Genomic DNA, 20,565 nt, shown 5'->3' on the forward strand with positions numbered 1-20,565 from the left:
GTATAAGTTTTAAACAAACAATTTAATACTGTACACAGCAATGATGATTGTGAAGCTTGGTTGAGGTGGTGAAGTCAGAGGGTGGAAGAGGGTGGGCTATTTCCCAGGGAATGCCTTACTGCTAAATGATGAACTAGAACTTAGCTGACCCCTCAAGGGTTAACACATTGTTGTTAATGTAGCCTCACACTCTACAAGGCACCAGGAAAGGAGGAAGGAGAGACAGCATGGCTGTGCCTGCAAACATTCCCTCTGGAAACTGAACGTGATGATGAACCCACACTATCCCACTGGAGCGCACCACTCCCTCCACTTTCCAAAGTGTGGGGGTGGGGGTGGTGCAGGTGCATGTGTGTATAAGACAGACACACACACACACTGTGTGTGTATGTCTGTCTTACACACACATGCACCTGCACCACCCCCACCCCCACACTTTGGAAAGTGGAGGGAGTGGTGCGCTCCAGTGGGATAGTGTGGGTTCATCATCACGTTCAGTTTCCAGAGGGAATGTTTGCAGGCACAGCCATGCTGTCTCTCCTTCCTCCTTTCCTGGTGCCTTGTAGAGTGTGAGGCTACATTAACAACAATGTGTTAACCCTTGAGGGGTCAGCTAAGTTCTAGTTCATCATTTAGCAGTAAGGCATTCCCTGGGAAATAGCCCACCCTCTTCCACCCTCTGACTTCACCACCTCAACCAAGATTCACAATCATCATTGCTGTGTACAGTATTTTATATATATATATATATATATATATATATATATATATACACACACACACACACACATACAGTCTTTTGTCTGGCAAAAAAAAATTTCCCTGGAACCTAACCCTCATTTACATTAATTCTTATGGGGAAATTGGATTCACTTAACATCATTTCACTTAAAGTAACATTTTTCAGGAACATAACTACAACGTTAAGCGAGGAGTTACTGTATATTAGTGGTAGTGACAACCAGCCAATAGCAGAAAGAATGCCAGTAAACTGCATCTGTTCCACGTCTCTCACACACTGGGTCTGATCCTCTGATCTTTATGCACACAAAGCTATCACTGATCACAAGAGAACTCTGCCTGCACCGGCACTGCAGCCCTGAGCCCAATGACTCTATAGCGCTATAGACTATGAGACAAAATATATGTTTAAAAACATTTAATCCTAAACACTAATTCCTTTAACTTTCATCAGTGACTATATGGCACTGTAATTCTTCCTTGCTCTACATGTTCCAACTATAATATACACCTGAAAATGCTCCCAACACCTAATGGAGGTGTCACAACTCCAACAATATAAAACCAACATTTTCTTCTTGCTTCAAAGTGTCTACCAGGTGGCTAAGCTAATGCCAACTCCCACTTCCAAGCCAGCTGGTAGTGAAGGCTACTGACCTCAATCTGCTGAATGGCTTCTTCCCGCAGACGGATGGCCTCCAGGTCCTCTTCTGTGATTTCCGAGAGCAGGGCTTGATCCTGACTCTGGTTCTGCCACATGCCATCTCCTCCATTAAAAATCTTCTCATCATCAGCCAGGTCGGAGAAGGGGGTCCTGGGACTCTGCTGAGATGGGAGAAAGGAAGTAAAACAGGGTTAGATTTAACAGCATGGTTACTGCCTTACCTTCCAGGCACATTATGCAAAACACAGCTCCATGTACCAGATATAGCGCCTTTGGAATGCCCCACCTTTATGGAAATCACTCCTGTCCTGGCTTCCCAAGCCACCACACACTTATTCTATTTAAATTCTCATCCTATTTATCATTGTGGACTGCATTTGTGGCCCACAATGTGTTTCGTGGGCTGCAGGTTGAGAACCACAGCGCCCCTCACCCTAAAACTGCCCAGAGTCCCTATGCCTAGCGCCCCACCCAGAGCAGGGTCAGAAGTGGAGCCCTGGGTGTGGGCCAGGCAGCCGGATCCCAATACGGCCACGTGAGGCCAGGTAGCAGCTGGGACCCTCAGCACTGTGCCAGCAGCGGAGCACCCAGAGAGGCTGGCAGCCAGGTCCTGAAAGGGGGGGCCAGGAGTGGAGCCCCACCTAAAATTTGGGGCAAACCCCTTAGTTTCCAGAGCCCTCCGCCAAACCTACCCAAAGACCCACTCTCCCACCCCGTGCCCCACTGCGACACTCACCAGCCTCCTGCTGGCAGGAACGCTGGTGCAGGCTGCAAGACACTGTCTCCCCCTCAGCCAACCCCACCCCCTGCCAGACCAGAATGGCAAATTTTGAATTTTTTTTAGCACAGAGCTGGGCCGCAGCTGTATGCTAACTGGGCTGCATGTGGACCATGGGCCGCACGTTGAGAACTGCTGAGATAGATGATGGGTAGAAGAAGGTAAGTATTATCCCTGTTCTATAAACAGGTCAAGTGACATGCCCGAGGTAACATGGAAGTCTTGGTAGAGCTCGGAATTGAACTGAGATCTCCTGAGACCCAGGCCAATGCCTTATCCACATCATCTCTCTCATCATAGATTATATCATATATCTCATCATATAGGCCCTGATCCAGCAGAGCACTTATGCACACATTTAAGTTTAAGCACATTAGTCCCACTCATGGGACTGTTATTACTTATTATGTCACTTTACCAAAGCATATGCAATTTCCCTACGCTGAAGACTCTATGATCTAATTTACAGTACACGAGTTATCAGAGAGTAACAAACCATATGTATGACGGGAGTAGTAAGGAGAGCTGTAACAGCAATACGATAATACAGTTATCACTATGGGCAACTCATGGCTCCACTTTGGTTTGCTTTTTGAATTAACTCGCTGCTCACACAACAGGTGTTCGTTTTTAGGAAGCATTTAAAGCTCCGCATGGTGTAACATTAAGCATGTAAGTGGCTCCATCAAACTGGCATTGCTCCCAGTTTTGCTTATCAAAAGTTAAACTAAAATGGCAGTTCAGATGTTTGCAAAGTTATGAAGTTGGAGGACGACATGGTGGTTGCTACCTCAGCCACAAGAGTCTCTCAGGGGTTGTGTTTCGGAAGGAAATACTTTGTTACTTTGCAATGGTCCTGGTTCTGAATGTTGCCAAGTGCCCTCAATTTCCATTGAATGAATGAGAACCAAGAGCTCTCAGCAGCTCACTGGAGTTGCACGGCACCCTGCAAAACTGGGTCCTAAAAACTGCAGTAAAAAGCAGTCTGGTCACCTTGAAAGGGATGACGACCCCAGCCATGGGGTATGTGACTGAAGAGAAAAAGAGCACCTGTAAAATTATCTCTGTTTTTTGGAGGAAGTGTGAAGGGGGAGCAAAGAGATGGGAATACAGGGCCCAAGAGTTTCAAAATGGGTGCCTAAACTCAAACTCTTAAGGTCATATTTCCTCATCTAATGTGTGTTGGATTTTCAGAAATGCTGGGCATCTGGCTCTCTGACTTCAGTTGGATCTGCTGGATGTTCAGGGCATTTGGAAATCAGACCACTTATTTAGGTGTATAAATATGGACTTAGGAATCTAACTTTAGGCACCCATTTTTGAAAATCTTGGCTGAGAAAAATCAATAAACTGTAAGGGGAGAAGTGAGAATAGGGGATGGTTTGAGGCTGTATGCATAAAAATGGGGGGAACATTAAAAAAAAAGTTCCCCAAAGTTATAAATAGAGAAGGAGATCCTTGCCATCATATTTTCCATTATTTCTTCCTCTCTTTCCCTGAGAACTATTTTCTGGAGTGGAAGGATATGTTACAAAAGGAAACATCACAAAAATAAGGTTTAAAAATGCATTAACAATTACCAAACAATATTTTAATAGCATTAAGACATTCCAGGGGGTGTATTATTGGTCCAGTAATAGATGTGTCAGATAGTTGAAAGCATATGGCAGACTGCCTTCACCACCTGAGGCACGTATTAATTGACCAATAAAACACCCTGGAGTACCCTAATTTAACTCTTGTAGCTATGAAGGTCCTGTATTTTCCACTTCGTGCATCTGATGAAGTGGGTTCTAGCCCACGAAAGCTTATGCCCAAATAAATTTGTTAGTCTCTAAGGTGCCACAAGGACTCCTCGTTTTTTTTTTTAATTTATTTAAATGTTTAAAGAAATCTAATTTGATGTAATATTTTGGATTGTAAATTATATTTTAATTGGGTTTTACTTGTATTTCCTTTACATTTTAAATTTTGTTTGTTACTGTGTTTGCCAGTGTTACACTGATAATCAACAAAGTTAGAACGGAAGCACTCGATCTTCCATAGTTAAAGTTGCTATCTGAGATGGACTTAAAATGAGGCGTAATTTCCTGGTTTCCTCTATACATATGTGGCTTTTCAGAATGAAACTTACCCGGGTGCTAAATTTTATGCTATTTGAATTTTCTATGTAATGGTTGTTTGGCTTCTTTTTATAAATTTTTAATAGGAAGTGTCTGAGGTTGGTCTGTTCTTGAAATTTGCCTGTGGCAGACTTCTGTCAGTGTGTATCTTTAAAACAGACATTCTATCTGCAAAGGTATTGGTAGAGAGGTGAAAAAGTTCAGTACTTGTGATGTGCTGGATAGTTTTTGAAAATAATTTTTTAGGACTAAGGGTCATTTTTTGTTGTTATTCAACATATGTGAAAACTAATGAACAAACAGTAGCCAAGACACATTCTCTCCATTGGATAAAATCTTCTCTGTAGGATAAAATCTTTTCTGCCTGCAGCTACGGTTTTATCAGGTTTTATCCTACAAATAAGGTTTTATGTGCAGTTCTTGATAGAAAAAGTTGTATCAGGCCGGACGGATAAAAATTCTGTCAGTAGCTGTACTTCTCTAGCAGATAAAATCTTCACTTCAGCAACTGCGCTCAGGGGTTCTGAACCAATTTATATAGTGGAGGTGCTGAGAGCCATTGACCCAAACTGTAAACCCTGTATCTGATGGAAACCACTTCAAGCCATGGGCTGTGGCAGCGCCCTAGAACCCCTAATTCCAGCACCTATGGCTGCGCTTCTGTGACACATTCCCAGAAATTACCTCCACGGAGTTCTACCCACCTCCAGCTGCTTAAGTATTTTAATGGGAAAAACATGTAGGAAATTAATACACAAAAAACTTAATTGTGAAATGGTTAAAGTTACCACACACAAGACACATAACAAAAAGAAATCAACAAAGCACAGAAATGAAAGGTTAAGCCACCTAATACTATAGGCCCTCTCTTTTTCCACCCACAAGCACAACCTTACAGCTACTGTATCTACTGTACACCGGAGACCCTGCACAGCATATCTTCAGAGGACTAGAGAATGTCCCCTACAAAGAACATTTGCTCTGTCCATGACTCAAAACTACAGCTCTCTTTTACACATCTAACTTTCAAGACACTATTACTGATGCTTTTTACAAGTTCTGCTCCTACTGGAAATTAAAAGAAACAGACAAAACAGTTGGATAGGTACTAGAGGGAAAAGCCAGGGAGTGCTGATGAAGCTAACACACATGTATTATTACAACATGCTGATATTTTGCTGACTTTTCAACCCTAACTAGGCTTAATGTGAATTCAATTTATCGTATTGCATTATGTTAGTGGTGAACACAGTCTTCTCCATTGGCTGTCTCTAGAACAGTCTTCTCCATTGGCTGTCTCTAGAACAAGGGATCCTTGAAATGTCATGGCTCCCTTGTCCACATGATCTCAACTCTTGGATGCTGTCTTTCACAGCTTTCTTTTTTGACTAGGTAGATGCTATTAAGAGGTCTTGCATGTCAAACTCTGTCACTTGCTTCACTTTCTTTTATTACAATGGCTATGACAAAGCTGTCAGTGTCCTCTGAACTTGTGGGAAGCAGGTCTTACAACTGGAGTGGCAACCTCATTCTGGAAGACAAGGGGAGACACACAACATTTACACAACTTCTTCGCCATCCACCCACACACTTTATATCAGGGGTCAGCAACCTTTCAGAAGTGGTGAGCCGAGTCTTCATTTATTCACACTAATTTAAGGTTTCGCGTGCCAGTAATAGAGTTTAACGTTTTTAGAAGGTCTCTTTCAATAAATCTATATTATATAACTAAACTATTGTTGTATGTAAAGTAAATAAGGTTTTAAAAATGTTTAAGAAGCTTCATTTAAAATTAAATTAAAATGCAGAGCCCCCCGGACCGCTGGCCAGGACCCGGGCAGTGTGAGTGCCACTGAAAATCAGCTTGCGTGCTGCCTTTGACACGGGTGCCATAGGTTGCCTACCCCTGCTTTATATAATTAAAGCTTCCCTCATAATCAGGTGTATTCAAGTTCCATAGGAAGTTGGAAAATGCCTTTTCTATCCCAGATCACACTACTATGACCCACACCATCCCATGGCAGTAGTTTGACATCCAGCTCCACTAGTGGCCAGATCCTAACTAATGGCATACAGAGCCATTTCATTTCTAGGTCGTCAGTTCAAAGCCAACCCAGGTTATATACTCAGGGCCGTCCTTAGGCACACACCTCTGCGTAGGGCACCTGAAAATTTGGGGCACCCCGGGTCTTAGTGTCCACCCTCCCGCCTCTTCCTATCCCTGTTCTGTCCCTTCCTGCAGGCTCCCACCACAGCTGGCTGCTGCAGCCTGGTGAGTCTTCCTCGGGAGGAAGAACAGGAGTACTTGTGGCACCTTAGAGACTAACAAATTTATTAGAGCATAAGCTTTCGTGGACTACAGCCCACTTCTTCGGATGCATATAGAATGGAACATATATTGAGGAGATATATATTCCTCGGGAGGGGATCTAGTAGTTAAAAGTGAAAAAGCCTCCAGCCTGCCAGACCTATTAGCACAACACTGAAACTGTTAAAGAGCCAGTTACATGGTAATAAAGCCATTTAACAGGCATTTGCCAACCTCCAGGTATATACTGTCCATTTCTGAATTTACTGACAAAAACCGTTGTGCATTACCATAATATTTACTCAGAACATGTCAGTCTACAGGACCTTAGTTTAAAATTTGCTTTAAAATATTTCATTAATGTGTTGCTGAAGATTATAAAATCACATCTCTAAAAAATCCTTGCACAGATTTTTAGATGCACCATCTGAGTATTCATGTTTAGCCTTAAATGCTTGGATCTTCAAAAGACCACACGACTCTAAAATACACGTGTGTGCCCGGGCTGCCGTCAGGCATAGGGGCACCAGGTTAATAATATTGCATAGGGCCCCATAAATCCTAAGGACGGCCCTGTATGTAATAATAACAATACCTAGCCTTGTTGTGCACACTGTACTTGCAAGATTTCAACAGAGTCACTCCGGATTTATATCCATGGAACGGAGAGGAGAATTTGGCTCAGATAATCAAACTGAATTCTACAAATGGCAAGTTGGTCCATGACAACCATTCACAAGCACATAAATCTGTAATGCAATGGGAACTTCACGCACACCAGGTTACAAACCAAACTGGGGTGATGTCCCTCCTTTACGCCTCAGGATTTCCTGTAACCCTAGCAGGAATACGACCACAGTAAGGAATCACCCACACACCTACCTTTCTTCATGTAAGGTATCACATCTCATCTAGGGAACTTTTTGGCTGCACATTTGCACAAACTGCAAACACCCCAATGGAGAGATGTGTATCTCTTACTTTACAGTCTGTGTATACATCTACAGAGTTGGACTAACTTTCATGAGGATAATCCCACTCTCAGTAGCATGCATGAAGATTAACATTTAATTGCACTTTGAATAATGAGGCCAGACTGCCTACATTAAAGAACATGAAAATGCTCTACAGCAATGGCCCAAAAGACCATTGCTTGCAATACCACTCGTTACAAAGTTGGAATGTTACTGGTGAATTTTTAGTACATATGTTGGCATGAACAAAAATGACATGGAATAGCCAGCTCTGTCTTCCCAGCTGCAATATATAGCTACATTAAAAAGACACAAATTAGATTAGATAATCTTTCTCAAACCATCCTTCCAAAACAACAATCTTTCTCAAACCATCCTTCCAAAACAACTAACCTTGCAGACTCAGAAAGATTTACAGATGTATCTCGTCAAGCAGAAGCCCAAAGCAATTACAGGTAGAAAAGCCTCAGGCAGCCACAGAACAAGTGGCCTGGGACTTCTAAATCTTTTAGAGAAGTGAAATAGTGATATTACAACTTTGCATTATCTTTCACACAGAAGAGAGTAGCAGTGATTGGTAACCAGAGCTCCGTTATCTTATGAGAGGTACTTTACCCTGTCAACGGGGGGAAAAAATCCAATCAGAATGTATCCATTCCAGGCCCTCCTCTCCCACTCAGCATGACCTTTATTAGACACTGTTAGAGACATTAATTTCAGCTCCTAAACTACAGCTGCTTTAAATAATATATCTTCTATCCATAGCACTTGCAGCTTCAACATGCACAATTACAGAAATCACTCCAACTTTTTAAACTATGTAAATATAATTATGATGTACCACTGTAGTCTGAGAATAAACTCTGTGTGCGTGTGAGAGAGAGAGAGAGTCTGTATTTGTGTCTGTGTCTGTAGTGCCTTTACATTTATTGTAACTAGGATCTTTCCTAGGTTGCTGTTTTTCTAATCAACACTTGGTCAAGTTTTGACTGGAATAAGATGGTACCAAAGCCATGCAAGAAATAAACCATCAGTTCTACTGATTTTCTGTTATGTGCCAGTACTTGCAGCTATGGGGACAGTGAAATAGTGGGACAGATTTCAGAGTGGTAGCCGTGTTAGGCTGTATCACGAAAACCAACGTGGAGTCCTTGTGGCACCTTAGAGACTAAGAAATTTATTTGGGCATAAGCTTTCATGGACTAAAACCCACTTCATCGGATGCATGGAGTGGAAAATACAGTAGCAGGTATAAATACACAGCACATGAAAAGCTGGGAATTGCCTTACCAAGTGTGTGTGGGGGGGTCAGTGCTAATTCAATTGGCTCGTTAACACTGACCCCCACTTGGTAAGGCAACTCCCAGCTTTTCATGTGCTGTGTATTTATATCTTCTACTGTATTTTCCACTCCATGCATCCGATGAAGTGGGTTTTAGCCCACGAAAGCTTATGCCCAAATAAATTTCTTAGTCTCTAAGGTGCCACAAGGACTCCACGTTGGTTTTACTGAAATAGCGGGAGGCATCTGTAATGTCAGTTCGTATTTCAGCACATCTATATTTGTGTTTAGCATTTTTCATCCTTCTAATTGCTGAAGTCATGAAGCCTATAGAAAGGCTTATTCGTCTCGTGAAACTGCTGGCGCTGGAAGAGACTTGGTAACACAGCAGCTAGTTCATCTCCCCCACGGCTTTCTTCTCTCATGTTGCAAGAGCTTATTACCTCTCCTAACCCGTCCCTGGTGATCTTGACCTCACAGGGTTCTTCCAGTCCCTAGTTAAGCTTACTATACTTTGAGCTTGGATGAATTAAACTATGTGCCTGTGACAGCTCAGGTGGAGGAGAAATAAACCACAGTTTTGAGGCTCAGCATTCTGAATCAAAAGGGCTCTTCACAGATAGCGTGTCTTTGCAGCCCCAGGTGACCCAGGTCAGCCGAAATCTAAAAGGAGAGTTCTTCTGAGAGAAACCCCTCAAAGAATAATTAGTCTGACTTGTACTCGCCCTCACGCCAACATGTGTTGGCTCCCTGAAATGATGGCATACACCTGTGTCAGATATTGAGAGAGCTGAGTCTTCAGTACAATCTTTCACTGTAACTATCACCTGCCTATCTGTACCTACCTGTAACTATCACTAAATTCTTAGGCATGCTCTGTAAGAAAAAAGCTTTGCCCATTTCTTCTTCCAGTCTTCTCCCTCCCTTTATTTGAGGGCTTTATCTACAGTGCCAACAGATGGTCCGGCAGCAATGTGAGTGAAGTGGAATAATAATGACAAGTAGAGGCACAGCCAGTCCCTTCGCCACAATCTCATAGTGATTTTAAAAGAATCCATTTCATTTAACGAGCAAAGTTTTGATCACAAACGTCCATGACACCCAGACTCGGATACTGTGCTGTCACCAGCTTCAGACGGCATCTGTATATATGCAAAACGACGCAGACAAACGTTTCCTGGGTTTGGGATAAATGTGTGCTGGCTGGTATTTTTATTGCACAGCATCACATTTTTTAAAGCTGTTTCTGCCCTTTCCTGGCTGTCTGAATTATAGCCTCATAATTCTTAGACTCCACAGCATTCTGCCCACTGGCAAAGTTTTCCAGCTGCCACAGCTGAAAACAGTACAGTACATCTCTTCTATAACCCGAGAACAGGCAGAAAGCCACTCCACGTACAGCTCCCTCTCTGAATTCCTCATACAGCCATCATTTCGGTATCTAGGTACCAATTACAAGGATTAGTAGGAGCAACATGGTTATCTAAGAAGAACCACATTCTATGCACCTCCCAATAGACAGTCATGCTTTCGGATGATTAGTTTGAACACTGATTATAGAAGAAAATGAGAAAAGGAAGAATGCCACTGGTTCCTTTGGTAGCATCCTTTATTATGGGAAGAGGAAAATCTTTCTTTGGCTTCTGACGGGGGCAAGAACCAAACTCAGCCTGATTTCCAGTGGCAGGAAATTCAAAAGACAAAGGTCCGTGAATGAAAATGCCCTGCCCTTGAGAGTTTCACCTTCAGCACAGTGACAAAACCCCTGCTGATCATAGTATTCTTGGAGTGAATGTGGGGGGATTAAAACAGAGCGGGAGGAAGGTGATGGGAAAGCAAAGGGAAACAAGTGACTCCTTTTCCATCTCAGAGAGGGGACAAACGACCAAGACAAGATTTGCTGCATGCTAATGGGCATTTGTGCAAAATGGAGTACGCACATGGTATTATATATCAACACCAAACAAATGCATTGGTGGGCTACGTTCTCTGCGATGCACAGTGAAAGAATTCATAACTATTATCCACTAACTGCTTTTTCGGATTGTCTGAGTGCTCAGTCACCTTCATCCAGGAACAACTTTGACCTCAGCAGAGCAAATAGAAGCCTCTTTGGGAATAAAGACTTTTACCACTTTTTCTGCTGACCGCTTCCATAACTTCATTGCCCCAAAGTTTGATATATGTTTCCATACTTTAGAGAGTTAAATATTTACAACATAAGACTCTATTGTAAAGGCTTGAGCACCGTGCTAACATGTGACTGACCCATGAGAAAAGCCTGCCTATTTCACGGCCTCTGTATTGTTCAACTTCATGGTGTAACAATGAATTTTCCATAAGTTGATCCCACATTAGGGTGACTACATTTATTTTGGTCTACTAGCCAGATTCCAGCTTGGGTAATCATATTTCATCTACCTTCATGCCTGTTGCAATTTCAGTTGGTAGGGATTCTTTACTTCCTACCAGGAAGAGAACACAAGTTTCCTGGATCCCCAGCCCGGTGTCCAAACCACACTGAAGTTGTAGAAGCATAAGGAAAGGTTCACCCTTCTCCTGGCCTATACACCCAAGTGCTTTCATTCCTTTTGCTAGGCCATGTGACCAACGGTGTCAGTTTTATGTCCCATCCACCTCTAACAGCATAACAAGGCTTCAGACCACATAGGGATACTGGCACTGACACTAAAAACCCAAATACCAGCTATTATTTACAGGCTTTTCTTGTCATGTATCAGTCTTGTATTTGAACACACCTCAAATGGTAATGAACTATGGGCCAAAACATCCCTGTGAGGTAGGGACATACTATCCCCCTTTTACAGATGGAGAAATTGAAGCGTAGAGAGCTTAAATGATTTACTCTGTGTCACACAGGATGTTTCTCCAAGGAATGATAACTAACAATAAAATAATAATAAAATAACAACAACCAACAACACCTGGCTCTTAAATAAGTCTTTTCATCAGTAGATCTCAAAGTGCTTTACAAAAGAGGTCAGTAACATTATCTCCATTTTACAGATGGAGACACTGAGGCACAGAGCGGTTAAAACAATTTGCCCAAAGTCACTCAGTAGGCCAGTGTAGAGCCAGGAATACATTCTCCTGAGTGCTATATCCACTAGACTGCACTGCAAATATACTGAATTACTGACATTAGTTTCAGTAGAACCCGCGTTTCCCATCAGGGTCTAACTCAGCTCTGCTTAATTTGTAGAAAGTCATTAGATTAGAGCCTGAAGTGGCAAAGCTGAACAAGAAAAGTCTCCGTGGTAGAAGCAAAAGCCTGCACATGCGCACAAGGGGAAGGGGAAGGGGAACGGGGGGCGGTGTTCAAGGCTTTCACACATCATGTAAAATATTTGTTTTTATTTAACCATAAATTTACAACAGTAAAGTCTCTTGATCCAAGTCTGATTGCATACAGCTGTTTGTTAAGTGTTACATTAATACTACACACAAAACCTTAATTGTTTTTCTTCGGGACATTTTTATTTTTAATTAAAATAGAAACAAAGGTAATAAAAAATGGGAAAGGGAAACCAAATGACAGATACCTGCAGAGAAACAACAGACACCAACTGATCTGAACGTACCGGAAATTTAATTTGGAAATATCTAACAGCCTTCACTAGACACCGAGCTATTGAGAGTTCTGCAACACAGCCCATTGTTACACTTGCCTCTTCTCACACTGAGGTTCAGCATCGTAAGCTGGAATGCCGAAGTCTTTGCAAGTTCTCTTTTATTCAAAACCAGGAAGGGCTGCAATTACACTGACCAGTTTTGTCTTACTGTTACTTTGTTCTCTTTTTGTTGTACCCATGTGCTGTCTCTTGTGTAAGCAACTTGGGCGGAGGCTCCTTTTGTTATGTGTCTGTACAGCACCTGTCACGTCGGCGATCTCTCAGAGTCGAGGGTGATCTCTTTCACAAGTTTTATTTTTCATGGGTCCTTTGGTGACTGAGAAGTCCAATCCTTGAGCCACAGGCTCCTTGGCAGACATTGCAGGTGGTGTTGGAAGACAGGGATGGGCCGTGATTGCTGCGTGACTGTTGTCTTTTCTTTCTTTTCTGGCGTTTTTGTGCTATCAGGGCAAGGCGGTTTCCCTCAAAACTGGATGTTCCCTCTCCGACAAGTCTTCACCAGTTATCCCTGCCCTGGGTTGCTGTCTCCAAGTGTGTGGTGTCGATGCCACATCTCTTGATGTTTATCTTGAGGGTTCTTTAAAGCGTTTCTTTTGGCCTCCCTGTTTCCTCACTCCTTTGGTGAGTTGGGCATACAGCAGTTGTTTTGGTAAGAGTACATCAGGCATGCGCACACTGCCTGCTCCATCTCAGCTGGTGCTGGATAATCAGGGCCTCAACACTGAAGATGTTGGCCTCTGTGAGACACTGACATTAGTGTGATGATCCTCCCACTTTATGTTGAGTATCTTCCGAAGAAAGTGCTGGTGCTGGTGTTCCAGGTTTTTCAGGTGTTTTCTGTAGGTCACCCAAGTCTCACAGCCGTAGAGGAGAGTTGGGATTACCACCGCTTTATAAACTAAAAATTCAGTATGTGTTCTGATGTTGTGACTGTTGAACACCCGGTGAGACAGTCTGCCAAAGGCAAGGTTGGCACAGCGAATTCTGTGCTGAGTCTCGACGTCTATGTCTGCCCTTTGTGAGAGATGACTGCCAAGATAGGCAAAGTATTCTACATTGTCCCATTCTTCTTTGTTGATGTAGATCTTCCTTGCTGGGTCTGATGATTGATCAGGGACTGGCTGGTGGAGAACTTTTGTTTTGCCGATATTCAGAGTTAGCCCTAGGCTTTTGTAAGCTTCGGAGAAGCAATTAAAGGCTGTTTTTAGATCCTCCTTTGAGTGTGCTACTACAGCAAAGTCATCTACATACTGGAGTTCGGTTATTGTTGCCAATATTACTTTAGTTCTGACCTGGAGACGAGAAAGGTTGAAGCGGTGGCCGTCAATCCGATATTGGATGCCTGTGCCCCGTGGTAGATGGTCTTGGGTTAACGTTTTCATAGCTTCTAAGAAGATGGAGAAAAGGGTGGGTGCAATACACAACCTTGTTTTACGCCTGTTTGGATGACACATGGCTCAGAGGTAGAGCCACTGCACAGGATGGAGGCAGTCATCTGATTGTGGAGGAGTCTTACAACTTGCTTGGGCAGCCAAACTTTGACATGATTTTCCACAGAGCCTCACGGTTCACAGAGTCGAAGGCTTTGGTCAGATCAATAAAGGCCATATACAGCTCCAGGTGTTGTTCTTGACATTTTTCCTGGATCTGCCTGGCTGCGAAAATCATGTCAGTTGTGTCTCATGATGGTCTGAAGCCGCACTGGGGCTCTGGAAGTACTTCCTCTACAAGAAGGAGCAGGTGATTCAGTAAGCTTCTAGCAAGAATCTGCCCAGAAATGGAGGGGAAGGCAATGACTCAATAGTTGCCACAGTCGGCCCTGTCTCCCTTTTTGAAATGGTGACAATGTTAGCATTCTGTAAGCCAGCAGGAATTTCTTTGGTGTGCCAGATTGTGAGGAGCAGCAAGTGAAGCTTGTTAGTCTGTGTTTCTCCCCCCACTTTCAGTACTTCAGCTGGTACCTGGTGCTTTATTGTTCTTCATTTGTTTAATTGCTTTGCAGACCTCCTCAGGTGTTGGTGGGTTGACAAGTTGTTGTTGTCAAACCAGTCCTGAATGGTGGCAGGTAGCAAGGCCAATGGATTTCTCGCAAACCTCATGGATGGTCTGTCTTAGGGCTTCCCAGTCTTCTTCGACACTTGTGTTGTCATTTCCAGGTGTGCATATGGCGCCTATCACAATGGGGCACTGATCTATGATTGTACACCCTAGGCTCTAGTGCAATACAAATAATGAATAATCATCTGCTTTAAAAGGGCTACCCGTCCTACCAAACATCACATTTTCAAAGTTCTTTTCTTTCTCTTGGTACACAACAAGTTCCAGACTTGGCCAGAATACATGCTACTGGTGATGTAGAGATTGGGTGAAAGGGAACATATCTGTAGCCTGCCTGTAATTCAGTGTCTAATTCTAATTTCTATATTCTTCAGTACACAAAAATGGCACAACCCTACTCAGTCTAGCCTATATGGAAGGAGATTGTTACCTAATAAAGGGTTCTACTACATTCTAGGGATATGTAATATACAGTTTTAGATAAACAAATGAAATTACACTGAGAACATAGAAACTGCCTCTCACATTACGGGGGTTCAAATCCAGACCAGTGAGGGGTTGTGTCACCACTTGTCCTGCAACCTGGAGGCCTTTCCATGTTTTGCTGCTATAGTTCTATACCTGGGATGCTCACAGCTAACCTACACAAGCATGCAGTCACACCCCAAGTGTCTGTGTGCTAGGCAGTCCTGTGTGCTAGACAGCTCTGACCCCAGAAGCCTGCCTAATGCCCTGCTTTCAGGCTTCCACCAGACCTTACAACCCCAACTCCACTCCCAGTCCTGAATTTCCCTCTACAACGCCTGCCCTGAAGTGTCCAGCCCTCTCCTGGATCACCCAGAGAAATAATAAGGTACATTGCCGCTGTAAAGAGCCATCATATACCGCAGTTTACTACTTTAACTGGAGTTAATATTCACGGCAAGTTGAACACAGCCCTGAGGTGGTTTATAATAAAAATAAACAATTTTATTAACAAAGGAGCAGAGATTCAGTGGGTTCAAGTATAAGGCATGAAGCTACAAAGAATTACAAGTACAAATAAAAATAGAGTTCTAATGGCTAAGACTTAATTTAACAGCTACTGTTCAAGATAAAATCCTTACTGCATGCTCCTAGCAAGATAACTCAAACGGGCTGACCACCCCTTCGGCAAGGACCTCTTCACATAAGAACGTCCCTTGTCTCCCAGGTGAATAGGGGCTCTCTTCCCCTCACTCTATATAATCCAGTTCCCAGAGACCCTAACCCCCACTTAGGCTGAAGGACCCTTCAAGAACTCTCCCCTCTTATATCTGCCCAGTGATGGATGCCTGATATGGCTTTCGGCTTCTGCTTATATCTCCCAAAATTCCTTGTTAGGAGAGGCAAAATGACCTCATGCTGTTTTTCCCTTCCTGTGGCCTTCCTATCCCCCTGCTAATTTCTATGCAAATAAAGCTTCCATTGTTTTTGATCACACCTTGCTTACTTTCATGGGAGACAGGCAGATAGCTGTGACATTCCCACCTGTCAGGGTGGGAACTCTTTCTCCCTTTGTTTGCCCACACTATTTAGACATAATATCAATGAGTATTCATAATCCTTCCTATAGTGGTAATAGATGCATTTTAAAATGATATTAATAACCAGTCTGTTGCAGGAATTCATAAAAGATCTAGCACAATACACTTCTATAATACAGTAGTATACAATCAATTGATTCAATTGCTGATCATTTGAGGCTCAGACCCCCCTCCCTCTTTATAGCTCAGATAAAATTCCTCTTCCTGCTGGGGGTTAGCCAGGCTGTCTCTTCCCCCACTTGTTAGCTTGGTAGCTTTGTTTATCTGGCATGCCAAAGTATGGTCTTTGCCCGATGATCAGGCTGGCCCAGACATGCTGACACCCAACCCCCTTGTGAGCGTTGATGGTTCTGTTTACCGCACATGAAAATTGCAATAGCATTGTCTCTGGTCAACCCTGCTTCATATGTATTCCAGACCAGGGCAGACCTGTTTACCAACTCCCCCTTACCTGCCTGGTTTAAACATGTTTCAGTCATAATTCCAGCATAGATCACTCTTAACACATACCATGCACATACATCAGTCAAGACAATTAATGATTAGTGAGTTATGAGCCTTCCAATGACATATTATGACACCTTTTAGATACAGATTATAACAATAGTGAATTGGGGTACATTGAATTGATCGGGCCTGATGAGACTCATTACTAGTGAGCTCCCTTGCCCTCTGGCATTGGTATGCTCAAAGGGCATGTCTACACTTACCTCCAGAGCGATCAATCCAGCGGGGGTCGATTTATCACGCCTAGTGAAGACACGATAAATCGACCGCTGAGTGCTCTCCCATTGACTCCGGTACTCCACCGGAGCGAGAAGCACAGGCGGAGTCGACGGGGGAGTGTCAGCAGTTGACCTACTGCAGTGAAGGCACCGCGGTAAGTAGATCTAAGTATGTTGACTTCAGCTACGTTATTCACGTAACTGAAGTTGCGTAACTTAGATCGATCCCCCCCTCCACCCCACGGTGTGACCAGGCCTTAGTGTCACATTGCCATATTGGAATGGTCCGACAGTTTATCTAGTATCGACTTTTAACTCCTATAGAGGTCTGCAAAGCATGTTTCAAAGAAAGGTAGGAAAGGGCCATAATGAACCTGAATAATCTGCCCTCTAGGGAGAACTAATAAACATTTATTGTGATTGTGGCATGATGTTTGTGTGCAGCATCATGCTGCGCTACAGACATGCACTGGGTCACACATGACAATGGAGTGGATCTTCATCCACACAAACAAGGTGGGTGGCAACACTCAGTACGAGATCAACAAAGTTTAACAAAACAAAAACAAAAAAAAAGAATGAAAAAAATATATAAACCTCATTTCCATTAACAACAACAATATAGTCATTACTGATACACTGGAGATTTCAAGAAAGAGGAGGTGAAGATTACAGGCAAATTCTGTCATAAATGTATATTTGCAACCAAAATGAATGCAAAGTGAAATAAAGATGGGAAGCATAAATATTATTCAACTGAATAAAACAGCATATCTGAGACTGTTTGCCATGGAGAATTACGTGCAAAGCATTTTGCTTCTTAGCTAATTTATTCGGTGTAAGTTCTTTATAGGGCAAGAAGTTGTTAACTTAATTTTTCAAATGGTGGCAAGAAGTAGGAAGTGGGTACATGGGAACGCTACAGACCGATTTATTTTCCTGGAATATTCCATATTGTATTTGTGTTATATGTTCATCAAGATGGTGACCTTTCATTAACGAAACTGTTCAGCCCAGCAGATGCATAATATGGAATTAGCAAGAAACATCCCGATGGTTTTTACTAGGCTTGAAAAACTATCAAAATATTTGCAGCATAATAAATTGTGAACATGGAAAGAGAGAAAAGATCCTGAAAAATGTTCTGTTCAGCCCCTCAGGAACTTATCACCACAGCATAAGTGTTCAAAATGTGTACATTCTTCAAAGAACATCAGGATACTGGCTTACCTAACTGTATTGTAGATAGATGGTCCACATGGGGACCTGTTAGTGAAGGCAGGGGGCTGGACTCAATGACCTTTCAAAGGTCCCTTCCAGTTCTAGGAGATAGGATATCTCCATTAATTAAAACATTAAAATTAAAATTAATTAATTATTAGATAGCCTTGGGATCATGACTTCATTGCCTTTTTATAGGCTCACATACTATTCTTATTCCGTGTGTTGTCTTATTTATATTGTTGAATTTCTGCAGTTATAGTGTCTGGACCATATCTCAGCAAGTCTATTCCAATTGTTCTTAGTGTAAGAACTTTCCCCCCTTAGTACTTACCCTAAATGTTTCCTTCTTTAGCTTCAGGCCATCAGCCCTAGCATCAGATCATCTAACCTTGTAAATAAATTACCCATTCTTCATGTATATTGTCACCTTGAAGGTATTTATAGACTGTAATCATGTCTCTTCTGCGTCTTCTTTCCTAGACTACATACATTTAGCTCCCTCATTTTCTCACCTGATGGATTATATTCCAGCCCTTGTGTTATTTCTGTTGTCCTTATTTGTATTCAATTTTTTTAAATATCTTTCCTGAACTGTAAGACCAGGACTATAAGTAATACCCCGGGGTGATCACTCCAGTGCTCTGTAGCTTATATCAGTTTCCATACTTTGTATTAGTACCTTTCATCCAAAAAATCCAATGATTTTGCAAATGCTCAAGTGTATTCTGAAAAACCACTGCAAATACAGCAGCAGTGGCTACACGCTTATGGTCGCTCAATAATTTTCTTAGCAGATGGGCTCGATTTACATGTTAAAAAAAAGTTGATTCTCACCTCCCTCCCCCGGCTGCTCGTCTCAAAGAGAATCAAATTTGGATCCTTTCCATCTCACACATCCTTATTACTAATAAAGGTTCTACCTGAGTAAAACCTAAGCAACTCCACTGTCAACAATGGAATTTCACCTGTGTAACTGACTGAAACTTGGCAAACAATTTCACTGATGATCCACCAGATGGAACAGAACCCTGCTCACTTTTCTGTAGCTGCCTGCCTTGGGTCTGCACGACTAACAGGAGTACACAGAACTAAAAGCTTATTTTAGTCATTAAAACCGGCAGATCTACCTCTGAATACACACAGGCGGCAGGTCTCTTCTGTAAGAAGAGGGCATTTTTACACAGTCACTTTTAAGCCTAGAATGGCATTCAAGCCTCACAGTACCCTCTGAGGTAGATACGCATTAGATTCTAATTTGTTACAGATCAGAATGTGGCATTGAGAAGTTACTTGCTCAAAGTCACACAGTAACGGTCTCTACATTAGAGAATTGTACCCTTGCAGCTTGCATCGGTTCAGAACATCCCTCTTAGGCATCCTATTTCAAGTGCACAATGTACTGCCTCCGCACAGAATGGTCCCTGCAAACACTGAAGAGCACATATATTTCTGCACTTATCCCATAATGCCTGGCACAGCTCCCTACAGCAGGTGCAAAATGACTATGGTATAATGTAGATTTGTACCTGCTCACATTTTTGTTGTCTCCTGTAAATTTCTGTTCTGTATGAGGAGCCACATAAGCATTGTGGGGACCAGGGACTATATTGCCTTCGTGTTCATTAATGCTGCTATGCAGGGTGTGAGTTCAGAGACAGGCAACTGGGCAGAGCAGAGGTTAGCAGATACTTCCTCAGCCCTATATCCTACCAGCTTGGGAGGAAGAGAGGAGCAGGACCATTCTGGGATTGCAGTAGAAAGAGAATTTGCAGCACTGGTACCAATTGCTACCTATACTGGCTCTGCACCAGGGGGAGATTGGCTCAGTAGAGGATAACATGGTGGTTAGATGGTTACACTTGCTTGGAGCAAGGCTATACCCAACAGAAGAATCAGCTTGAACTATTGACGGGAATCTCACATGTGGCCATGAGCTGTGTTGCATGTATTTGTGGATCCCAATGGTAGGTAGCACGTCTAATTTATCGAATGGCGGACATGGCCAAGGAGGCAGTGACAAAGTTGGGACTGACTGCCAGTATGCTACGCTAATCACTGACCCACATTTTTTCAATTGAATGACTTTCTCTTCTTTCCTACCAGAGACCACCTCCATCTTGAGAAGTGCTGAGTGCCTTCTGCTGAAGGCCCTCAATTCCTACTGCAGTCATTGACATTGGAGGGCACCCAGCGTCCCCCTAGGATCAGGCCCCTAATAGGTTAAAGATACAGTAAGGACATGGAGTGATCAAAGCTATATATTGGTACCCTTCAAGACCACGCTGCATCAAAACGTTGATAGATTCCTCCTGTATTTGCTCATCTTTAAAGGGTTATGACCTGGACGTTAGAGCATCCGGTAAATTGATATAATGTGTGGTTAAAGGGGACTAATGGCTACAGTAATTGATTGTTTGATGGATAGCCAGAGAGCCCTTTCAGTATGTGAGTTTCTGCTACAGTCCAAGAC

The 20,565-nt window shown here is 42.8% G+C and overlaps 1 protein-coding gene across 8 annotated transcripts in view; it reads right to left on the reverse strand.

Annotated features, from left to right (window-relative positions):
• The window catches only part of TSNARE1 (t-SNARE domain containing 1), a 609,011-nt gene that overhangs the window by 270,679 nt on the left and 317,767 nt on the right, over positions 1-20,565 (reverse strand). For 7 of the 8 annotated variants that reach the window (XM_034763709.1, XM_034763708.1, XM_034763705.1 and 4 more), the window contains one exon: positions 1,399-1,566. In XM_034763709.1, the coding sequence (XP_034619600.1) occupies positions 1,399-1,566 (168 nt within the window). Of the gene's footprint in view, positions 1-1,398; positions 1,567-7,981; positions 8,088-20,565 lie in introns of those variants that run through there. The other variant, XM_034763706.1, reaches the window with a different exon arrangement.

Source organism: Trachemys scripta, chromosome 2 (assembly GCF_013100865.1).
Source record: "Trachemys scripta elegans isolate TJP31775 chromosome 2, CAS_Tse_1.0, whole genome shotgun sequence".
Taxonomy (NCBI): domain Eukaryota; kingdom Metazoa; phylum Chordata; order Testudines; family Emydidae; genus Trachemys; species Trachemys scripta.